The sequence below is a fragment of the Paroedura picta genome, chromosome 2 (genome assembly GCF_049243985.1).
Source record: "Paroedura picta isolate Pp20150507F chromosome 2, Ppicta_v3.0, whole genome shotgun sequence".
Taxonomy (NCBI): domain Eukaryota; kingdom Metazoa; phylum Chordata; class Lepidosauria; order Squamata; family Gekkonidae; genus Paroedura; species Paroedura picta.
The window spans coordinates 65,403,682-65,426,468 of NC_135370.1; the positions used below are offsets into that span (position 1 = coordinate 65,403,682).

The 22,787-nt window shown below is 42.9% G+C and overlaps 1 protein-coding gene across 3 annotated transcripts in view; it reads left to right on the forward strand.

Annotated features, from left to right (window-relative positions):
• Nucleotides 1–22,787, forward strand: part of HSPBAP1 (HSPB1 associated protein 1) — a 51,878-nt gene continuing 29,091 nt past the window's right edge. For 2 of the 3 annotated variants that reach the window (XM_077320475.1, XM_077320473.1), the window contains exons 1-3: nt 8–102; nt 12,916–13,101; nt 19,674–19,858. In XM_077320475.1, the coding sequence (XP_077176590.1) occupies nt 60–102; nt 12,916–13,101; nt 19,674–19,858 (414 nt within the window). In that variant the 5' untranslated portion in view covers nt 8–59. Of the gene's footprint in view, nt 107–12,915; nt 13,102–19,673; nt 19,859–22,787 lie in introns of all 3 variants that reach the window. The other variant, XM_077320476.1, reaches the window with a different exon arrangement.

A 22,787-nucleotide genomic window follows, 5' to 3' on the forward strand; every position in this document is an offset into this window, starting at 1 on the left:
CGCGGGGGCGGGGCTTGGGCGGCTTTCTCTTTCGGAATAGAGCGGCTTAAGAGAGGGCAATGGCAAGGCGCGCCATAGAAACTCTGGAGCTTCCGCCGCCTGGTAGGTGAGCCTTTCCGTCTCCCCGAAGGAGGAAGCCGATGTAGCTCCTTGTGTGTCGCGTGCATCCTTGCAAAGGCGGGTCTCCCTCGGTCCCTAGATCGGCGCGAGCGGCGTACAAGTGAAGAAGTTGATGATTGCAGTTTTTGTAGCAGAGCCGCTTTGCGCTGTATGAATGAAAACTCGAGTCCGATAGGCATATGTTTTTCTTGCGAAACAAATCTGATTGGGAGTATGCTGTTAATCTAAACAGGGCCTTCCGTTTCTCCATTCTGAGAGTCGGAGAAATAGAAGACACGACGAGTGTATTAACACCACTGGAGGCTGGCAAAACTTATTTGCTTTTAGATTTATACTCCGTCCTTCTCCAGGGGGTTCAGATATTAGTAATAGAGCTTAGGGATGCCAGCCTCCAAGTGGCACCTGGGGGTCCCCTGGAATTACAGTTCAATTCTTGACGAAGATCTGTTCCCTAGAGAAACTTTGATGTGGGTCGACTCTCTGACCTTGTATCCCAGTCAGGTCCTTGTCCTCCCCAGGGTCCACCCCCAAATTTCCAGGAATTTCCCAGCCTGGATGTGGCAACCATACCACCATCCCCTGCCCAGTGACGAGGAGGGACCTGGTAGCCCTAATGGAGCCCCACTAGGTCCATGGGCACTAGGGTGAAGGACTCCAAATGAGGACTGGAAAAAAATTACAATTGATCGCCATACTAGAGATCAAATCCCCCAGAATAAATGGCAGCTTTGGAGGGTGGATTCAGTGGCTTTACATCCTCACTGAGGTCCATCTCCAAACTCCATCCTCCCAGGCCGTGTCCACAAATCTCCAAGAATTTTGGAAGCTGGAGTTGGCGATCCTAAGGAAGCCACAAAACTAGTCCAAGGAGGGGGTGTGTGTATGTGTGCCATGCTAATTCTTCCTGTCAGTCAAAGTACTGAAATAAAGTTTGAGTCTACTGGCACCTTTAAGACCAGCAAGAAACAATACAAGATATAAGTCACCCTTTCGCAACTTTTTTACCATTTGGAAATCCCTGAAACATTCTTCAGGCTTCAAGAAATTCCAGAAGTAGCACTAGCATGCCAAATATAGTTAGGAAGCATAGCTGTGTACACACCCACCTGGAGCCTCTCCCCTTCCCGCCCCCTCCAAGCCAATCATTGGCCATTTTGAGATGGGGGGCAGGTTGACATGACCATAGAGGGTCATACGACCAGATGAACGTTTAACAAATTTTTGAAATATATTTTAAAATTAATTCTCACCCATTTTTCCTTAACCTTCAAATCCATTCACCATCAGTTCATTTTCCCCCATATCACACAAAAATTTATTAATCCTACGCAAACTAATTGACATTCACAAACCAACCACAATTAGAGATGCCTAATTCTGCATAAGATTGGACCACAGTGTAGATAGAATTAAATGTCTAACCCACCACCAACACTCGGCATATGACAGTTTCCCTCCATGCATCCCCAATGATAATTTTATAGAGGCCTTTACATTTTAAATTTATTTGAAGGGGTTTAAATCAAATTATTCATTAAGTAAATGGCATAATTGGTTTGTTTCATTATAGTGTGTATTCTTATAAACATCATCTTGAATAAATAATAATTTGTACATGCAAAGTTGTATTTTAATCTTTTTGAAATTCTTTTTTCATTTGAGATTGATTGGTTATATGAAAATTAACAGTGTATTGATCCCATCAATATATATTGAGATGAATGCTAGAGTTCTGCATGTGGTAACAGCCATAGATTGACTTTGGATCCACACTAGGGTTGTGTATGGTGGCATCTGAATTGGCCATTCCAGGCCGACGCAGCTAGCGTCGCGCCGCAGGGGGGAGGGTGTATAACTCAGTGCGCACACGCAGGCATGGAGCAGGCATGGGTGTGCTAAGTTACGCACCAGCGGCCGTGCCTCCCCTCCCCACCCCATGGTGCAGCACTGGCTGCGTCGGCCTAGAATGGCGAATTCGGATGATGACGCACACAACCCTAAATTCCACACTTCAGATTCACTAATAATTTCGAGGAGATCATAACATTTATTTAGTCCATCAGTTTCAGGGTTTTTCATGCAGTTTTTGATGTGTACCTGTTGAAGTCTAAATCATTTTCTTGTTTGTACCTGCTGAATCTGTTTCAGTTGCAGCAAAGAGAATGTAAAGTTTGGAAAGCCCTTCCTTTGCCACGCATAAATATTCTATTGTTAAAGATGTAAGAAAGCAATATAAATATTAGGATGAAGTCAATCAGCACGTGTTCTGTCATTTAGACCAAGTCACCTTTAATCTTTAATATGATTTGACATTAAATCTTTTTGTTCATAATTAATACTTTAAGACAGATATGAAGTTATTTGCATTTCCTTCCTATTAATTAAACTTGTAATTGAAATAACAAATTTTAATTACAGTATTTTAGATTGCTTTGGTTCATAGCATCAGTGTTTGCATACACAGATGTCTTTAGTGATGTGACCTTTTCTCTGCAGTTAATTGAAAATGGTGTAACATTCCATGTAGATTACAAGATACAGGACCATCTAAATTAGTTAAAGTAGAGAAATATGCATTGTTGATAGACTGATAGAAGCCAAATTAGCTTTATCTTGCAACAACCTGATAGTATTGTTTCACTCGTTAGATGAATACAGCTCCTGAATATGCTAATTTCACACACACGGGTGATATTCTCATCATAATATTAATGGAAGAGGAAGAGGAGTTGGTTCTTATACCACACTTTTCACTACCTGAAGGAGTCTCAAAGTGGCGTACAATCGCCTTCCCTTTCCCCTCCCCAAAATAGACACTCTGTAGGCAGGTGGGGCTGAGAAAGCCCTGATATGACTGCTCTGGGAGAACAGCAGCCCAAGGTCCCCGAGCTGGCTGCATGTGAAGGAGAGGGGAATGAAACCTGGCTCATCAGATTCAAAACCACCACTATTAACCGTTACACCAAACTGGAAGGAGATCTTCTTGCATTAGCCTTCCTTACAATGTAGTTCCAAAAATAAACATGGCTAGGGAAGGAAAATAAACACCTAAGGACTTTTTCATGATACTATGCAGATGGTGAACATGGCATAAGCGATCTCCACTCTAGCTACAAACATGCATTGTTAGGTGAGCCTGGTCTTCCAATTGTAAAAGTGCAGGTGCTTAGGAGCTGGACACCTGGATCTTTCTGCCTTTCCCCAGGTAATATGAGGGATCATCATGGTCAAAATGGCACGAGGGGTGGCAGTAAGGAAGGGAGATTGGGCATATTTGTGCCGTATCCACCTAAAGGAAGATGGTGAAGAGGCAGGCAGCTATTTCCCCTCTTTACTCCAGTCCCCACCCCCAAGCCTCTTGGTATTGTATCCAAGACAGAACACCAACACTCCAGTCTACAGTTTTCATTAGTCTACGGGAGAGAGACAGGGATTGGTGGAATGAGATGTATGGGAGGCACCTTACCAAATTACTTGGAAGATTGCAATTACCTGTTTCCTGTATATAATATTAATCTTGCATTATAACCTGTGTTGGACACTAGATCCTTTTTATTCACGTAGGGGAAAAAACAGCATTGCTTTTAACCTCTGGAGAGTTGTCTGTGTTTTGTTCCTTGCCCCAAGATGTTAGGCTGATAAATTAGTATGGTCTTGTTAGAAAAACAGCTGGATGAGACATACGCTAAAAATAGTTTATTTTAGTAAGCCTGGTTCTAAATAATTCGAAAACCTCTCAATTAAAGCCCATATTTAATCAGCAGGATATGTTGGCAGAAGACAACTGCTGACACCTAATGAATTCGTCTAATTTGCTAAATTATTCCAAATAATTGACAGTACATTTAACTTCTTAAGAATGTCTACCCTACTTTTCTACAGAAATCCTGCTGTGCTACATTCTTTATTTTCCCCAGTTCTGCACAATTCTCAGCAATTAACTGAGAAGGTTGAACAATATTCTGTGTTTTACAATCTACTTATTTCCCCCCTCCTTTCCTGTTCTTAGCAGCCTAGTAAGAACAAGTTCTCAGTGTGAGGTAAATTTCCTGGGGAAAGAGTGGAAGGGATGACATTTTATGTTTCAATATCAAATCAGAAGAGACTTTGGACCATCACTAATTTTCATGTTTGGAAATGCATAGTAGAATTTGGCCAAAACATGTGATTGCTTCACATAGATACTACTATTGCTGCTACTGCTACTGCTACTACAACTACTATAGCCAGTTCTTCCCAGTTGGCTCTGGGCGGGTAATAACAAGCATGTACATGCAATAAAATTGCACTAATAACAGCTGATAACAATGTAACTCTTCTAATAAAATTATTAATTAAATTATTAAAGTAGATGATATTATTAACTTATTAGACCACCTGTATTGGAATCTTGTGAAGGGGAAGGAGCTTCATTTCTTCTGGACAGCTAGTTTGAGGATGGTGTGTTTTGAGGAGGGAGGTCAGCGATGTTGAAATGTACATTTCCTGGCCTAACCATAGGCCTGGCAGAACAACTCACAGTACCTCACAGTTGTAGCATAGAAAGTGGTCATTCGTGTACTTATGTATTGCCTTTAATTCCTTGTGTGAATTGTGACCACTTCTTTCACTGAGGCAAGGCTAACTTCAATCAGACCTAATATTCTCTGCTGCAGAGTGGTCATTGGAACCCATTTGAACTTACTCATAGTGTGACAATCAAAATAATCTTCTGCTGTCAAGGCATCTGATAAACGTAACTGGTATTTCAGTAGATGATGAGCAAAATCTCCTCAGTGTGGAATTGGGCTTGGCAAATGGGCCTATTTTCAGGGGAGGGGGAAATCAAACAGTTGCTCATTTTCCCCCCAGGACCAGTTGGATCCTGTCACATTTAAAATGATATAATTTGGTAAATGACAGAGTCCAAATATCTTCCCTCGGCACACCACAGTCTCTTGGACCTGCCTCATCACTCTCTTCTTTCCCCTCAAACAGTGGGAGAAATAGTGGAGTGGGCTTATTCTCTGCAAGTCTTTCTTCCTCTCTTGAACATTGTATATGCAGGTGTCAGGCACCACCCACCCTTGGCAATGTAGTTCTGCAGTACACTGGAATCCTTACTTATGGACATCAATACCAGGAACCTTGGACCAAGGAGGCACCAAAGTCCTCTTTTAATGCTATCATCCATGATGATGATGATGATGATTTGGAGATAAATGTTTTGATTTAGAAATGTTTCTTAGCTATATACTGGGTATATTCTTTGGCATTTGACTAATGGTTTTCCAGCAGAAAGGTTGTGTGAGAGAGCCTGTTGCCACATGCATGTCCCATGGGTTTATTGGAGGATTGCAATAAATGTAGGTACCTGACCTCATTCCTTTTTACATCTGCTGTCATCCTCTTGTCCACAGTGGTTTTCCATGCTTAGACATCTCTTGTGTTCCCTCGCCTTATTTGTTCTCTTCAGCCTGGCTTGCTTATGTAATATGGATTATTGACTGGGCTAGGACTCTGTTCCTTCTGTTTTCCATAGCATCCCATGGAATAAATGGCAAAAGACAAGCATGGTAGCAGCACTTAATGTGAATTGGCCATTTAGCCTGAACTACAGAAAGATAGGAAGAGTCAGGAGTAGAGGTGGGCACAAACCTGGAAAATGGAAGTTTGTTGGATTTGTGGGCGGTCATGGGTAAGTCACAAACTCCGAACCCTGAACTTGCACAGACCTCCCTATGTTCATGAACCTTTGGGTTCACTTGCATTTGTTAACTGTTTAGCTGTTTCCTGGGGTGCTATACATGTGAAATTCACTGTGGAGCCCCCTGACTATATCACCTCATTCAAGGTATGTCAATGGGGCGTGAGCAGGAGAAAGAGGGTGGAAAAAGAAAAGCACAGAAAATTAAAACTTGATTCATAAACGTAGCACTATGTATGATCTGGGGGGGGGGGAAGGGAGGGGAAAAAACATGGAAGCCAAGGTACTGTTTTGGCTATCCAGCCACAGCTACCCCAGATACCAGGAAAAGAGCTGGGTTTGGTGCCACAGCCCCCCCCCCCACTACACACAACCCAAGTGAAGGTGAATATTGAGGCAAAAGTGCCCCTCAAATTAAAGAATGTTTGGAAATAGAAGCCAATATTTATTGGTGATCTTTCACCCCACTCCCAATTAGAAAGTTACAAATGGATTTGTGATTTTTCTATCTGCTGAAATGCTGAAAGCCTATATGACTATTTGGCTGTGCAACAAAAACCAGCCAAATTGTCATTGGATGTAAAACAAGGGAAAGCCCCAAGGCACGGGAAAACCAAAAGGAAGACTCAACCTGGGGGAGTGGGGGATTGGTAGAGGGGATCCAAAAATGAACACACATGTGGCAGAAACAGTAATGTTTGACTGATCTCCAATGTGTCAATCAAATATGAGCGGGGGGGGGGGGAGAGTGAAGAGGAACAAAAACCGTGCTCTAAGAGAAAGCCACAGAAAATTAGAACTTGACTTATTAAAGGTGATACTTTAGGGTAGACCCACTTGTGCATGGTGTTTGTTTGTTAAATATGCATATTTGAGGGACCGCTTGTCTCCTTATTCCCCTTGCAGGGCTCTTTGCTCTGTGGGGATGAATCTGCTGATTGTCCCTGGCCACTTGAAGGCATGTCTGGCCTTGACCAGGGCCAGGGCTTTTTCAGTCTTGGCCCCGACCTGGTAGAACGAGCTCCCAGAAGAGCTGAGGGCCCTGCCAGAGTTGTCAACGTTCTGCAGGGCCTGCAAGACGGAGCTCTTCCGCCAGGCGTTTTGTTGAGGCCTGGCCAGGAAGATCCAGTCTCTCCTTGCATAGGCTCCTGTAAAGGCTCTGTAGAGGCATATGCCTCTGTCATCTGTGCATGGGCACCTCTCCGGAGGGCAGTGGTGGATTACTGTGGATTATTATGGTCTGGTGTCATTGGCTGTGGATAGGTGGGAGGAGGAAAACAGATTTCTCTGCCAATATTGTTGATAATTATTGTTTTTGTTGTTTTTTGTGATTTTATGGATTTAATTGTAAATCACCAGTCAAGTTTGGGAGTGGCAATTGATAAATACAAGTATGTATAAATAAATAAATAAATAAATAAATAAATAAATAAATAAATAAATAAATAAATAAAATTAACCTTTGCAAACTCAGTGGTGCCTTCTGAACTGAAATGGGCAAAAGAACAGCTGTCCACTGAACAATGTAGTTTAACTGGACATAAGACTGTTTTACTCAGTGTTTTGAAATATGGAGAAAAATGAAGCCAGCATAGCTGCCAGGCCAGAGAAGGCTAACGCTGTGCTTACTCTACTAAAATAAATGGGTGCTGAAAAGCAGCATGGCAAAGTAATAAATGAAACGGCACCAGAAGTTAATATATTTTGAGGAAAGGACTCAAGACTCAGAATGCTTCTTTCAGTCCATGCGACTTTTGATCTATCACCCCTGTGCCATTAGCAACAGAAGAATTGTTGTCCTTGATCTTTAACGGATGGCCATTGCAAAGATGTGATCAGGAGCTAGCAGTTATTCAGTCCTGAAAGTCAGATTCCCTCAGCTGGCAGCTGTTCCTGCAATCAATGTGCCCAGTTAGGCAACCTTTCGGATCATGCTTACTGTGTGTTCAGCCTGTTAGTAGATAACCCATAGGTTTCCCTTTGCGAAGATAAGAAACAACATATGGCAAGGCATATTTCTCTTATGAGACCTCCGTATGCCTTGGACATGTAAGAGAGCAGAGGGTGAAGTCAAAGGCTAAGTCCTGATTTTTCTTCTTCTCAGTTTTAGAAATGTCATGCCGTCATCTGGTCGACTGCTTATAAAAGATTACAAAGATAAAAGCAGACCTAAAAAAGGACTGAGTAAAAGGCTGATATTTTAACAATGTATGCAGCTTATGCCCATTTGAAAAGAGTTAGTTTGAGATCTCAGGTGAAGATTGTGGAATGTGGTCATTGAAGGATGCAGATGTCTGGCTCCGATTAGTCTGTCCCTGCTCTGCTGAATTAGAGGATTTCATAGTAGTATTTTAAGTTCCTTGAAAAGTATTCAGAGGGTTAGGACATTGATAAGTGTTAAATATTTTATTGTTACAAATTCCACTGTTTGAAATGTTATGTGTTCCCAGTAAGGTCCTTGTACTGTACCATTAAAAATTTTCATTGTAAACCATCCTAAGTCGCAGGGGAGGGCAGTATATATATAAATATAATTAATTAAATAAATAAATTTGTACCCGTGCATGGGATTCCTGGCACCCACTTGCTGCTTCTCCAAAGTGAAGGGCTTCCTGGCTTTTCTGTAGCTTACTGGACCTGGAGGTGCCTCGGAAAAACCAAGATATATCACTTGTGTTGGCAGAGTGTGGAAGGATGGTTAGCGTATAATCCTCTGACATTTAGTGATTGGCCCTTGCCCTGTAATCAGATTGCTTGCAGGCAGATAGAAAGGCCATTCCTGTAGATAGGGGGCTCTGGGTCGGAAACATATATGACAACCGTATACAACAGCGTGCATTTACAGTGTTGTGCCAGGCCTGAGCAAGTTGTGCTTTGAAAACACACTGGGGTGGAAATTGGCTATGCCCCTTAATCACATTGCCCTTAGGCAGATGGAAAGACTATGACAGCTCCAAAAGAAGGGCCCATTGGGTCTTCAGCATTATGATTACCCAGTACAACAGCCAGGATCCACAGTTTGGTAACTGGAATCTAGTGGGAAATGAGGATTTTCAAGAGACCCCAAGGAATTTGGCCATTCCTTGTGATCACCTTGCCAATGGGCAGAATGAAAGGTCATGGTTGCTCTGAACAGAAAGCCACACCAGTACATATATCTTGACTGCCCCACAGTGTGGATTTATTACACTAGTGGACCTGGACATAGGTGTACTCCATTTTCAAAACATCTTACAAGGAAAGTCCCATGCCGATGGACAGCAGGATTCTTGCCAGCGGGAGCTCTGATAAACCAAAAAAGGAACAAAACCCAACCTTAACAGGTAGGAACTCAAAAGTTGAGCTGAAGAATAAAAATAATGTAAAACTTGTTAGTTGTTTATTATGGTGCACAATTAAAAACAGAATAAAAACTTATTAAAAACTATATCGAACTAACAGCACATAGAACCAAGGACCAAACGCGTTTCGACCCTTCCGGGTCTTCCTCAGTGGTCAAGATTATGATAATACACTCTATATAGAAATATACCTATATAGAACTCTCTATAATGTATAGCTGAATGGTCGAGCGGGATCTGTAATGTGTAAATTTTATCCTTTTTGGAGACAAATTCCTATGCTATGTTCCTAAAGTCACCACTCTTCGCTATCATTAAGTTCAGTACTCAGAGTGTAATCTCATATGCATCAGAAAAAGCTAGTGGGAGCTCTGAGCCATCAGTGGAACCCATGACCAGCATGAAATCAAACAATGTTATTTGGCTAGCTCCAGCCAGTAAACACAGTGATGGGATGAGCTCTCATATCATCATCCTCTCAGTCACCAGTGGTGTGTGTGAGAGAGGGACTGTAACAAAAGGAAGAACTGGACATCTGGAGTCCTGGAACAAGGGGAATAATGAAAGGATTATCCAATCAAGGCCCTTGGCCATGCTGACCTTGACAGCAGAGGTATTGGCTTTTGGGGGCAATCTCATCTGCATCAACATCAAAACGAGGCCCAAAGGAACAGCCACCAATCGCCAGAGAGTGCAGTGAGTGAGAGGCAACTTTATTGAGTTGATTCAACCACATAGTGCCTACCTCCTGGAATGGAAGAACTCAGAATACACTCTCTCCATCCAAAACCACAGTGCCAACAAAGGGAATGTATACTTGTCCTAAACTTATATAGTTCAGAGTACCATTGTGACAATTGGAACTCTGTTAATGGTAGGCAGCAGTGCCTGTCAAGCTTTGGAGGATCACTTTTTGTGTTTCCAAGACTCGAAAACACCACCATCACCATTGTCTTACATTTTTGCAGCAGGGTTTTTTCTGGGTAAGTTTTGTTTTCCAAGCCACGCCAAGCCATGCCCAAAAGCATTTCTTTGGAGACCATGTGCATGGCAAACTTCACCTCCAGATCCCTAATCTGGGCAGAATTTGGCATGAATTTTGGTTTGTCATGTGATTTGTGACCATCCCTGCAATCAATAGAAGCAGTGTAATACCTTTACAATTTTAGTGGAGCACATAAATGTCAAAGTTTTTATCCATCCATCAATCTATGTATCTATTTAATTTCCATACCGCTGTATCCAGGAGACCAGCTCAGGAGGTGTACTACAGGGGGCATTTTTCCATCTTCGCCAAGCATGGCTAATAGCGCCCTACTTGTCCCCAATACACTTGGCCACGGTAATTCATGCAACGGTCACTTCCAGATTAGATTGCTGTAACTCGCTGTACGCAGGCCTATCCTTGTCCTGGTCTCAGAAACTGCAACTGGTAAAGAATGCAGCTGCATGGGTCATCACTGGGTCATCTTGGAGGGCCTGTGTCCAGGCACTGCTTGCATTGGTTGCTAGTTTGCTGCCAAATCAATTTCAAGGTTTTTGTTTTGACCTTTAAGGCTATATGCGGCCTGGTTCCTACCTATCTACAGATATCTCCTTATGCTCCCCACAGAGTGCTTAGCATTGCGGGTATGAATTTACTGGTTATCCTGGGCCCCCAGGAAGTGTACCTGGCCTCAACCAGGGCCAGGGCTTTCTCTGTCCTGGCCCCTACCTAGTGAAATGAGGTCCCAGAAGATCTGAGGGCCCTGACTGAGCTCTCTGGGTTCTGCAGGGCCTGTAAGGTGGAGCTTTCTGCCAGGCTTTTGGTTGAGGCTGGGCTGGAGACCGGGGTGATTGCCCTCCTGGGCTAACACTGCTGGGGGATACCTAGTTGATATTCAGCTGAACGGAAGAGCTGAGACATTGTGGGTTAGCAGAGAGAAATTGCTGTCACCATCAATTGTCTATTGTTTACTGTTACTATTAATTTTTAATGTTATTGTTATTATTTAGGGAATATTGTATATTTTCTTGGCAAGATGGCATAGCCTTGCTGGTAGTTTAGGATTTTTGTGTTTTATTGCTGTGCCTATTGTAAACTGCCATGAGTCAGCAGGTCTGAGAGTGTTGGTATAAAAATCAAATCAATAAATAAATGTTTAAATATAGAAATTAAAACAAATACAATTTAAATTAATTTAAAAAGTCATTGGGATAACACGTAAAAAACAGCAGAAGGCTCTCATCTTTCAGATCAGGCAAGAATCTGACAGTGATTTGGAGCTTCTTCTACTCAATGTTGGTAATTAATAGGTGGATGTGTGGGGCCATGAAATAGGTAGGTGTTGTTCAGCTTTGACCCCAACCAAAAGCCTGGTGGAAGAGCTCCGTTTTACAAGCCCTATGGAAATGTGGTAGTTCTGACAGGGCTTGAATATATTTTGGGAGCTCATTCCACCAGGTAGGGGTCAGAACAAAAAATGGCCTGGCCCTGGTTGAGACCAAACATACCTCTTTGGGGCCAGGGACCAGCAACAGGTTGGTATTCATAGAACGAAGCATTCTCCAGGGGGTATAGATAGGGTTGAGTTTCAGGCTGCTCTGCTTAAGCCATCATGTCACTGCTTCCAGGTATCTGGCAAAGTTGTCTGAGGCTGTCTCCAGGTTGTCCATCAGGAGATAGAGCTGGGTGTCATCCATATATTGATGGCAACCCAGCCCAAACCCCCGGATCAGCTGGGCAAGAGGGCACTAAACAAAGATAGAGAATTGTGCCCGGTGGTATTCTGTAATGGAGATTACATCAGTGTGACTGCTGCTCCCCTATAAGATACCTTCTGTCTGCAATCCCAGAGAAAAGAGATCAGCCATTGTAGGTGACGTGACCTGCTGTGAGATGTAGCATCACAAGCAGCAGTCCAGCTGTGTCCGGAGGTCATCCATCAGGGCGACAAGCATAGTTTCTACCCATGGCCAGGCCAGAAGCCAGACTGGGATGGATCCAGGACTGAAGCTTCCTCTAGATATTCTAGCAGTTGGTCCATGGTAGTCTTCTCAACCACCTTCCCCAGAAATGCCAAATGCAAGATGGGATGGTAATTGGCCATGTCCCGCAGATCCAACGATAGCTTTTTCAACAGCAGGCAGATCACTGCCTCTTTCAGCCCTTCAGGGAATTTCAGCCCTTTGGGGATAATTGAAAGGTGACATTAGCATATGCCTTGCTTTTCATTCTTGTTGTCACTTTTTGTAATAAAAAGTATTTAAGAATTTTTTAAAATTGCATTTTCACTTTGTATTAGGCAGAATATTAATTGATTAAATGAAATTGGCAGTATTAGATGTATTCTGCTTGTCCTGCTAACAGCCTCCGCATCTTGTTTTACAGGAAACCTTTCCTTGCATTGGGGTGCAGAATGAATTTTTTCTGCAATCAAATGCATGTTGACCACAAAATGTGTCCCTTAAATGCTCATCAATTAGGAAACTTGTGATTAATGTCAAATTAATGCTAAACTGTTTGGGCTGTGCTACACACTGAGACATGAAAATCATAAATATTTACCAAAGTATTTGTATTCTGGATGCTAATGTGACGCTTTAAATTCTCATTTAGCATAAAAAATGACCCTGTCAAAATTGTGATGAACAAAAATGTTTGAAATGAATAGAGGGGAAAAAATCAACCTTAATCAAGATAAGTTTAGAAATTCATGTTCAGCAGGATGTGATAGATAATTGTTCTCAAATGCTTAATCATCTTCACAATCTGTTTCTTTTTTATAGGTGAAGAAGTCAAGGCATTTACTCCAGTAGAGGCCAAAGAAATTGTGATGTCTCTGCAGGAACCTGCAGTATTCTGCAACATGGCTTTTGAATGGCCAGCTCTCCACTGGAATGCTACTTACCTTGCCAAGCTGTTGTCTGGAAAAAGTATCCCTTTTAGGATCGGGATGAAGGACATGGGCACAGGTAAAAGAGTGAATGTATAATCCTGTTACTGAGTTTTGTCTACATTCGTAATATCTGTTTTTATTAATCTTTATCAGTATTCTGTTGTTCTGCATGATGAGAACAATACCAAGATAAACACATTTATCTTAAACTAACTGAAAAGACATGGAACAACCATAAAACCTATACAAACCCATTGTTAAAAAGTTTTCAGATCTTACAAAACACTGAAAAAGTCAAAGTAGTGAATTCTGTATTGACCAGTGACTGACAATGGAAGCTGGGATTATTTCAGTGTAAGGATTTGGGCCTACCCAGGACCAAAAGAATCCTGCTCACTGTAGCCAATTAACCTAATTTTAGATTATCATGTCATTCAAGACAGGATCTTACATAGTAACATTTGATGTTTCTGAAGATATCCAAATCACAGACCATATTAGGTTTTAGAGGTTAAAATCAGCACTTATACTTCTATCCTAGAACTAGCTGGAACTATCAAGAGACCTTTTTACACAAGTGTAAACATGTGTTCCTTGCCTAGTGTGAGTTACTAACCCGTGAGCTTCATTCTAGGCCACCTGTCATGTATCATTCTTGCAGTTTGGTGTAGTGGTTAGAGGTGTGGACTTCTAATCTGGCGAGCCAGGTTCGATTCTGCACTCCTCCACATGCAGCCAGCTTGAGCTCACCAGACCTTGAGCTCACCAAAGCACTGATAAAGCTGTTCTGACCGAGCAGTAATATCTGGGCTCTCTCAGCCTCCCTTCCCTCACAGGGTGTCTGTTGTGGGGAGATGAAAGGGAAGGCACCTGTAAGCCACTTTGAGCCTCCTTCGGGTAGAGAAAAGCGGTATATAAAAACCAACTCTTCTTCTTCTTCTTCTTCTTCTTCTTCTTCTTCTTCTTCTTCTTCTTCAGTACAGGTGTAGGGTACACTCACAAAGCAATTTCCTTTAGGCAGTGCATTACTCATGAATGTTGGAAGTATTTGGAAAGAAAGATTATCACACTTTCCCATAAGATGTTCCTTTATTAGGATTGTCTCATTTCAAAATGGTTCTGGATTGTTCATATTTTGGAAAGTTTTGTTGTTAATAGGTGGAATATTTGTTAATGAGGAAGATTTAGTCCACATTCTCACAGAAGTTGTCCGGTGCTCAAGCAGCTGAAAAATGGCAAGGTTCATGTATAGCTGGAGTTGGCAAACTGTATGATTCAAGCTTTTGTGAAAGAATGAACTTTTCTGCAGTGAGAACAAGTCAAAAGAGGAGGAACTAGGACTCACCTGTGGTAATAACATCATTGCTGGTTGTTACATGGCAGCAAACCAGGCAGTCTCTGAATCCCAAGTATGCTTTGGTCACTGTGGGACTAGGGGATATAAGCGTGCAACAGAACAATTGTAGACAGAGATTGAGGGTCATTAACCAGCCAGTGGCTATTCTGTTTCTGAAAATACATATTCTTCATCAATATTTTAGAGAATTTATATAGCTTTGAAATATAATGATGGAAAACGCTACACAAAGCATTTATGAAAACACTTGACATCAGCAATATAAATATCATCCTTTACCCTCTAGATTCCCTTTAGGATATCGATGCTTTGATAAGGAAATAAAGATTAATCACTTGCTCCTAAAGATTCTAACAAACCCCAGAGCCATGCACTGCATATTGCCATACTGGCAGTTATGTAGATTAAATGTGAAATACCCAGTTCTTAAAATGTAGGCCCTTGTTGTTTGTGGCTTTGACAGGTACACTCCTGCTTTTGGTAGGAAATGGAGAAAGCAAATTGTGATCCAGTCTCTCAGTTTATTTCCCTCTGCTCAATAGATTGCATTTATCTAGAAATGCATAATTCTGATTAGTAATTCAGGAGTGTATTGATATTTTTGAGGTGTAAAAGGGGGTGGGAGATGAATATTTCCAGTGCATAGTGCTGATTATGCTATAGGTAACTTTCTTATGAACTGCAAAGAAGGTGTGAGGCAAATAAATAGATGGCTGGTGATATCCAGTGAGTTTGATAAAAGCCCATCTGATAAAAATGGCTTTCGGTCCACAATGTTGGGTCCCACTTAGCAAATGGATTAATATCTTAAAATCAAAATCTTTGTGCGTCTTCCCATCTCTTATTTGAGAAATCCAGTCAAAGGAGTGTGAGGATCCACTCAGAAAAGCAAATCCTTGACTTGAAGCAAAAGATTTCATTTATTGAGTAAGCAAGTACACTTGATGAGACATTGTCGAAACGGAGCCAAAAATCACAGGCTGTAGCATATAACTCCTCACCCCACACCCCCTCCCCGTGAGAACCTGTTCAAATGCGGGAAGACTTCAGACAGTCTCAACAACCAGATTGCACTCTGGTGGTGAATGAAGATGGATGGGGGAGAGGAGAGAGATAAACAACTAAACTCATGGAAGAAACTACACATTCTGACAAGGAGCAATTTTATTTCTTTGTTGAGACATATACCATTGCATGTTAAAATAGGTCAGACATTCTAGGGCAGTAGTTCTCAACCTGGGGGTTAGTACCCTTTCACAGGGGTCACAGCAGGGCAAGCAGCTTGGCCAGGGGGCGCCATCCACACAACAGCCTTGTAGATCAAGATAGAGCATTCGTCTGTCTGGAGCAGCGGAAAAGAGCGAGATCGGCATGGTGGGACAAGAGCCAGAACTGAACTGAGAAACTCTGGAAAAAAACCCAATTTATGTACAATCATGGACAATGGATCTTCACGCCATTGGTTAGTTTGGGTTTAATTTCTGTGAAAGAACATTTGCATAATTTTATGGTTGGGGGTCACCACAACATGAGGAACTGTATTAAAGGGTTGCGGCATTAGGATGGTTGAGAACCATTGTTCTAGGGGAAAACTCCTGAGGTCACAAACTTTTTAGATGTGCCTTTCTGCAATCAAGAAAAAGTTACACTAGGCAAGAGAATGTACAACCCACCCCAAAAAAGGCTAAATTGGGCACAACATACTAGTGCTTGTCTTGCAACAGATGCAGTACCCAGTTTGTTTCTTTGATTCCATTTTTTTTAAATGAGCTGATGGTTCCACATTTTTCTGATTTACTTATTCCATTATCATCGGCTGCCTGTGCCGGAGATGACTTTTAATTATTCAGTAAGTACCCAATGAATAATTTTGTATTACTTGCTGAATCGTAGATAGATTAAATCAAAGTATGTGCTCTGAGGATCAAGAAATCAGCTGTACAACTTTTTGCCTACTCAACTAATAGTTATAATTTTGCAAATAAAATATTCACATAAGAGACTTCATGTTTCTTGATTTTTACAAATATTTGCCTTATCTCAGGAACAGCAAGTGCTAAGAGTGCTCTTTTGTTCTTCTCAAAGGAATTCGGGTATTTGAACTTCCTTCAGTAGCACACTTTTTGTGTAATCAGTGCCATGTTTTAGAAAGATAACGCATCTTTAATTTTGGGTACCAAGAGGCAGCACTGGGCTGCAGTACGTGAACGTGGGCACCAGAATTTAACGGCTGGTTTCCACATACCCTAGATTCGTAGGTAATACACGTGAGAGCCAGCTTCAGATAGTGAATTCAATGAAACAATTGATATCCAAGATGATCAGATAGAAAATGACAGTGGCGAGGGTTTGTTCTTTTGCCTGAAGGAAATTAGACCAAATGTATGAGATCCTGATGGCTGCAATTCCCATGCAGAGTCAGAGCAATGAGGAATGAATGCCCTCGGAGCACTGCTTGGCATATAAGAAACAAAGGCGTCCATATTTAAGCAGACGCATATGAGAAGCAGAATGAAGTGTAAATGATTGTTCTGTCATTACCATTCATGCAGTCCCTTGCAATTTTCTTTCCCCAGTAACAATGGTTTTGGTGCAATATGTAATTTTGTATGTTTTGGGTTTTTTAGGAGGAAGGACTAGCTCTGACAAATGAAGGTCTCTGATTAGTCATAGGAAATCTGTGCCCTAACACAGGCAAAAGCACTGCAGTCCTCCCCCCCCCCCCATCCTGCAGTATAATGAAAAATTGGAGTTGACTCTCCCAGGAACAAATGGTGGCAGTTGAGTTCATACTAATGTCAGTTTATTAATGCACTGTCTAACTTTTTAAAAGTTTTCAAATAACACAAAACTGTACAGTGTCTTAGTGCTAGAACCAAACTAAAGATCAACTCCCGGGGCCTGGGGAGCCTTTTTCCATGTCGAGCCAAGAGAAACGCTCCCCAGGCCCCGGGGAGCGTTATTCAATATGTTATGCGAAGGTTGAAAACTACCTCCCTAGGTTCTAAAACATCCTGCCCTTTGAATCTCAGCTGAATTAAGTTCCTGAAGTTTTAGCCAACATTTTTGTGCATGTTTTTGACAGATCATGTAATTAATTTTTAAGTCTTTCAATTGTTTACATTGATCAGTATAGTCAAATTATATATATTTAAAACCAGTCTCTAACATCTGTGTCTGTTTTCATGATGTTCTGTAGTTCTGCATGATGAGAACAATACCAAGATAAAAACATTTCTCTTAAACTAACTGAAAAGTCATGGAACAACCATAAAACCTATACAGACCCGTTGTCAAGAGGTTTTCAGTTCTTACAAAACACTGAAAAAGTCAAAGTAGTGAATTCTGTATTGACCAGTGACTGTGACAGTGGAAGATGGGATTATTTCAGTGTAAGGATTTGGATCTGATACTCCTGTATATAAAGTCTCTACCACTGAGCCATGGTTCCTGGAAGGGTCAGAAGACAGGATGAGCTTTCCTGGGAAGTATTTCACAAAATGCATGCCAACCCAGGACCAAAAGAATCCTGCTCACTGTAGCCAATTAACCTAATTTTAGATTATCATGTCATTCAAGACAGGATCTTACATGATAAGGTGTGATGTTCCTGAAGATATCCAAATCTCAGACCATATTAGGTTTTAGAGGTTAAAATCAGCACTTACACTTCTATCCTAGAACTATCTGGAACTATCAAGAGACCTTTTTACACAAGTGTAAACATGTGTTATTTGCCTAGTGTGAGTTACTAACCAGTGAGCTTCATTCTAGGCCAGTTTGGTGTAGTGGTTAGGAATGCGGACTTCTAATCTGGCATGCCGGGGTCGATTCTGCACTCCCCCACATGCAACCAGCTGGGTGACCTTGGGCTCGCCACAGCACTGATAAAACTGTTCTGACTGAGCAGTGATATCAGGGCTCTCTCAGCCTCACTCACCTCACAGGGTGTTTGTTGTGGGGAGAGGAAAGGGAAGGCACCTGTAAGCCGCTTTGAGCCTCCTTCGGGTAGAGAAAAGCGGCATATAAGAATCAACTCTTCTTCTATTTGATTCGTTTTTGTAAAAAAGATGCAGGTCTGAGATTAAATTGCTTTTACAAACATTCAAATTTCTCTTGTGATGGGATACCACTAAAAAGTTCTCACTGTTTTCTGGGTGGGGGGAGTGCTTTCTTCAGATGATGCATTAGCCAATTGAATTTGTATATAATTGGCCCTGAATTCTGCAAGATAATTTCCTTAGAGCAGTGGTCCCCAAACCCCGGTCTGGGGACCAGTACCGGTACGTTGATCAGTCGGTACTGGGCTGCGGCTCCTCCTCTTCCTCCTCCCCAGCTGCTGCTTCGGGGGCTGCCCTGCCACTCTGCCGCTGGCTCACCTTTTGTGCTCTCCAGTGGCTGCCATAGCTGGGGCTCCCCCTCAGCGTGGCACTGTGCAGCTGCTGCTGGGAGCGCCCCCCAGTGGGCAGCGGGAAGTCAGGGGCGCCAGTGGGCAAGCAAGCGGAGCAGGGGTTCAGGCAGCGGCAACGTCCCTCAGCAAAAGACTATCCCTGGCCTCGGTAAAATTGTCAAGCGTTGACCGGTCCCTGGTGATAAAAAGGTTGGGGACCACTGCCTTAAAGGACCATCAAACATAGATACTTATTTGTCAGGCATGCATTGTTCATAAACAGAAGAAAATCAAGTCCAACTGAAGATGCTAAGCTACTGGGTGTACCTATAGTGTTTATGTTTGTTCATTTGCCCAAGGAGCTTGAGGTACCATACATAGTCCCACACCCAGTTTTATCTTCACAGCTACACTAATGAGGTAAATTAGGCTGAGAAATAGTGACCAGCTCAGGACAGGCCAGACTAGACCTGCTGAATCTTTTATCAAGATACATTAAAAAATTCACGCTTTTTCATGAATCTTTCATTAAGCACCCTTCAAGTTTGGGGGTGGTGAAATTTAGTACAAAGAAGACTACTATCAGTTCTAGTTATCTGAATATTTCCCAAACTTTTCCCTGCTGCTTTATATGATGTTATATCCTGCTATTTCAGAAATGACACACTAACCATCTGAGGTACAGTTTCTCTGTAAATAACAATCAATTGTTAGAAGGCTTTTCAGCCAAGACAGCCAAGCTGTTGTAATTTCATTTGTAGGTTTATATTGCATTTAACCAGCGGTCTGATTCGACAGAAAGTTATTGCTTTTATCTGCTAAACCACCAAGCTCTATATCTGTTATTATTGGTGTTGTGTTCAGTGCGCATGTAATGCTGTCTCTTTTTATATTGCTTTAGCTCCTCTGTTTGAAACTGAGTGCAGTTATGTGGAAGCTACACTTGAAGAGTTTCTGGCCTGGAGTTTAAGAGAGCCTTCTTGCTCTTCTGGACCATTCAGTGGTTATGAGTCGTGTAAATACTGGGCCTATGCTGACTATAAGTATATTGCTATGCTATTGGAAGACAATCCGGAGCAATTTAAGGTAAGAACATAAATAAGACCAGTGGTCCATCTAGTCCATCTGTCTCACATAGTAGCCAACCAGGTCTCTGAAGGTTCAACAATAGGGCATTGAGGCTGAGGTCTTCCCCTCATGTTGCCTCGTCACAGTGACCTTCAGAGCTATATTACCTGTGAATTCGAGGTTTCCTTTAGACCAGTAGTTCTCAAGCTGGGGGTCAGGACCCCTTTGGGGGGGTCAAACAACCCTTTCACAGGGGTCGCAGCACGGCAAGCAGCTTGGACGGGGGTGGGGTGCTGCCACTGTTGCCGCTCCTCCTGCAGGCGCCAGGGCTCGGCTGCCAGCCGATCCAGCAGCGCCGCCAGCATGGTGCAGTGTCAGTCCAGGCACTCCAGGTGATGGCGCGAAATTGGAATGGTGGGACAAGAGGCAGAATTGAACTGAGAAACCCTGGGGGGGGAAACGATTTATACACAATCATGAGCAATGGATCTTCACGCCATTGGTCAGTTTTGGTTTAATGTCTGTAAAAGAACACTTGCATAATGTTATGGTTGGAGGTCATCAAAACATGAGGAACTGTATTAAAGAGTTGCGGCATTAGGAAGGTTGAGAACCACTGCTTTAGACCTTACTACTAGTAGCTGAATCTGTCTAATCCCCTTTTAAAGCTGTGGCTGTCTCTGCATCCTCTGGTAGCAAATTCCACATTTTACTCATGTGTTGTATAAAGTACAGTATAAAGTCTGTCCTGAGAGCCAGTTTGGTGTAGTGGTTTGGAGTGTGGACTTCTAATCTGGCGAGCTGGGTTCAATTCTGTGCTCCCCCACATGAAGCCAGCTGGGTGTCCTTGGGCTCACCATGGCACTGATAAAACTGTTCTGACCGAGCAGTGATATCAGGGCTTTCTCAGCCCCACCTACCCCACAGGTTGTCTGTTGCAGGGAGAGGAAAGGGAAGGCGAATATAAGCCCCTTTGAGCCTCCTTCGTGTAGAGAAAAGCGGCATATAAGAACCAACTCTTCTTCTGCTGTCCATCACCTCCTTTAGTTGGATGCTCTCAAGTTCTAGTATTTTGACAGAGGAAGAAAATGTTCTCAATTCCTTTCCTAATAATCCCCAATACTGTTTTTGCCTTTTTCACCACTGCAGCACATTGGGCTGACACTTTCATCAAGCTGTCCACTGTGACTCCAAGAACTTTTTCTACCTCAGTCTCAGAAAATATTTGCTGCTATATTTGAAGTTGAGATTTTTGCTGCTATGTTGATATTTGCTGCTATATTTGAAGTTGAGTGGGCATCACCTTACATTTACCAACACTGAACCTCATCTGCCACTTTGTCACTGACTCACCCAATTTGTGGAGATCCTCCTGGAGCTCTTCACAATCATACTGGCTAACAGTGTGAAACTGAAAATATTTTAAGGGCTGTCACAAAGGATGGAGCAGAATTGTTTTCTGTTGCCCCAGAGGGCTGGACCATAATTCACAGCCTACAACCTACAACCAATATAATTTCTACAACCTTCCATATGGTTTTCTGACCAGGTTAGGCTTTTTGTGGTGGAGCATGTTATCCATGTCTGCAGCAGACATGCTGGTGCTGATCAATTGATTGTCAAAACAACTGGGGGGGGGGGCAAGGACTTCTGTAGCCCTGGAAACAATTATAGTGGCCCTCCAAAATTTGGCAGGCTGCAATGGCTGCCAATAAAAGGGATCCCATTCTGCTCTAAGGGAGCAGAATCGTATATATGCCCAGGTCACATGCAACTATTCTTTTCTTTCAGGAGCTGGGAAAAATTACAGGAAGTCAAACAGTGGGGCAGAGAGAGAAGGCAACAAGGGAAGGGAGCAGGTGGATTACTGTGAAAATAATTTTTCAGTGTGAATAGTGGGGTTGGGTGTTTGGTGCTTCAGGGCTGTTAGACATCTGTCCTTCTGCTCATGTTGAGCAGAGGAACTTAGTGTCATTGGTTCCTCAGGTGAGGGCCACCCCTCTATCAGAGAGTGAGAAGGCTAAGAGGGAAAGGTGCTGCTGGATTACTGTTAAAAATCATTTTTAATTGTGAACAGTGGGACTGGGTGGTTTGTGCTTCAGGGCTCTGAGGGACCTTACCTTCTGCTCACTCCAAGCAGTGGGGCTTAGTTACTGGGCTCCTCAGCTGAGAACTCCCCCCCCCTTTGTAACCAGCTCTGGCTGCCTGAGATTGTGCGAGATGGACTCAGGGCTCTGAGCCACCTGTCTCTCTACTCATGTTGGGCAGAGGGGCTTAGTGTCTGTCAGAGTCATCCGGTCTCTTTGGGCAGGAGAGCCCCAGGAATAGATCAAGGGAAGCAGACTGTAGGGATGCCCTGATACAACCAGGCTCCGGGGAAATGGCAGGATGGGTTTGGTGCCCAGCCTGTGGGAGGTAGGGGGGAATTCTTCCACCCACAACAAGCACCCTTAGTGCCCACTTGCACCTATATAGCACACGGGGGTGTTCACAATGAGGAAGAGAGTATGTGGGTTCTTGGCCAAGATGGCACTCAGTGGCTAAACCCCTCTGCAAGATGTGAACAAAGAGACAGGGTGGATCCCAACCCCAACAAAGGGGAGGCTGTATACCATGTTGCCCCCATGACAATGCTCCCAAACACCAGAGTATTTGTCATGGACAGCACTTTAAAAGCCAGTTCCCAAGTGCTGAAGTGACAGGAAGTGAAGGGTTAATTCTTCACTGAAGCAGAGAGCATGAGTGACAGCCTGTTCCAACAACAGCTTATATTAGGCCCATTATGCATGGCATGGAGGGTCCGCATTCAGGGTGAAATAGCGGCGGCTAAAATCACCAATTATGCACGCTGCAGGTGGCAACCGGGCGCAGAGTCAACGTATGCCGCCAAAAAAGCCGTGTTAGCAAGATGCGGAAGAAAGTGGAGCTTCCCAGGACCAGGGCGCAA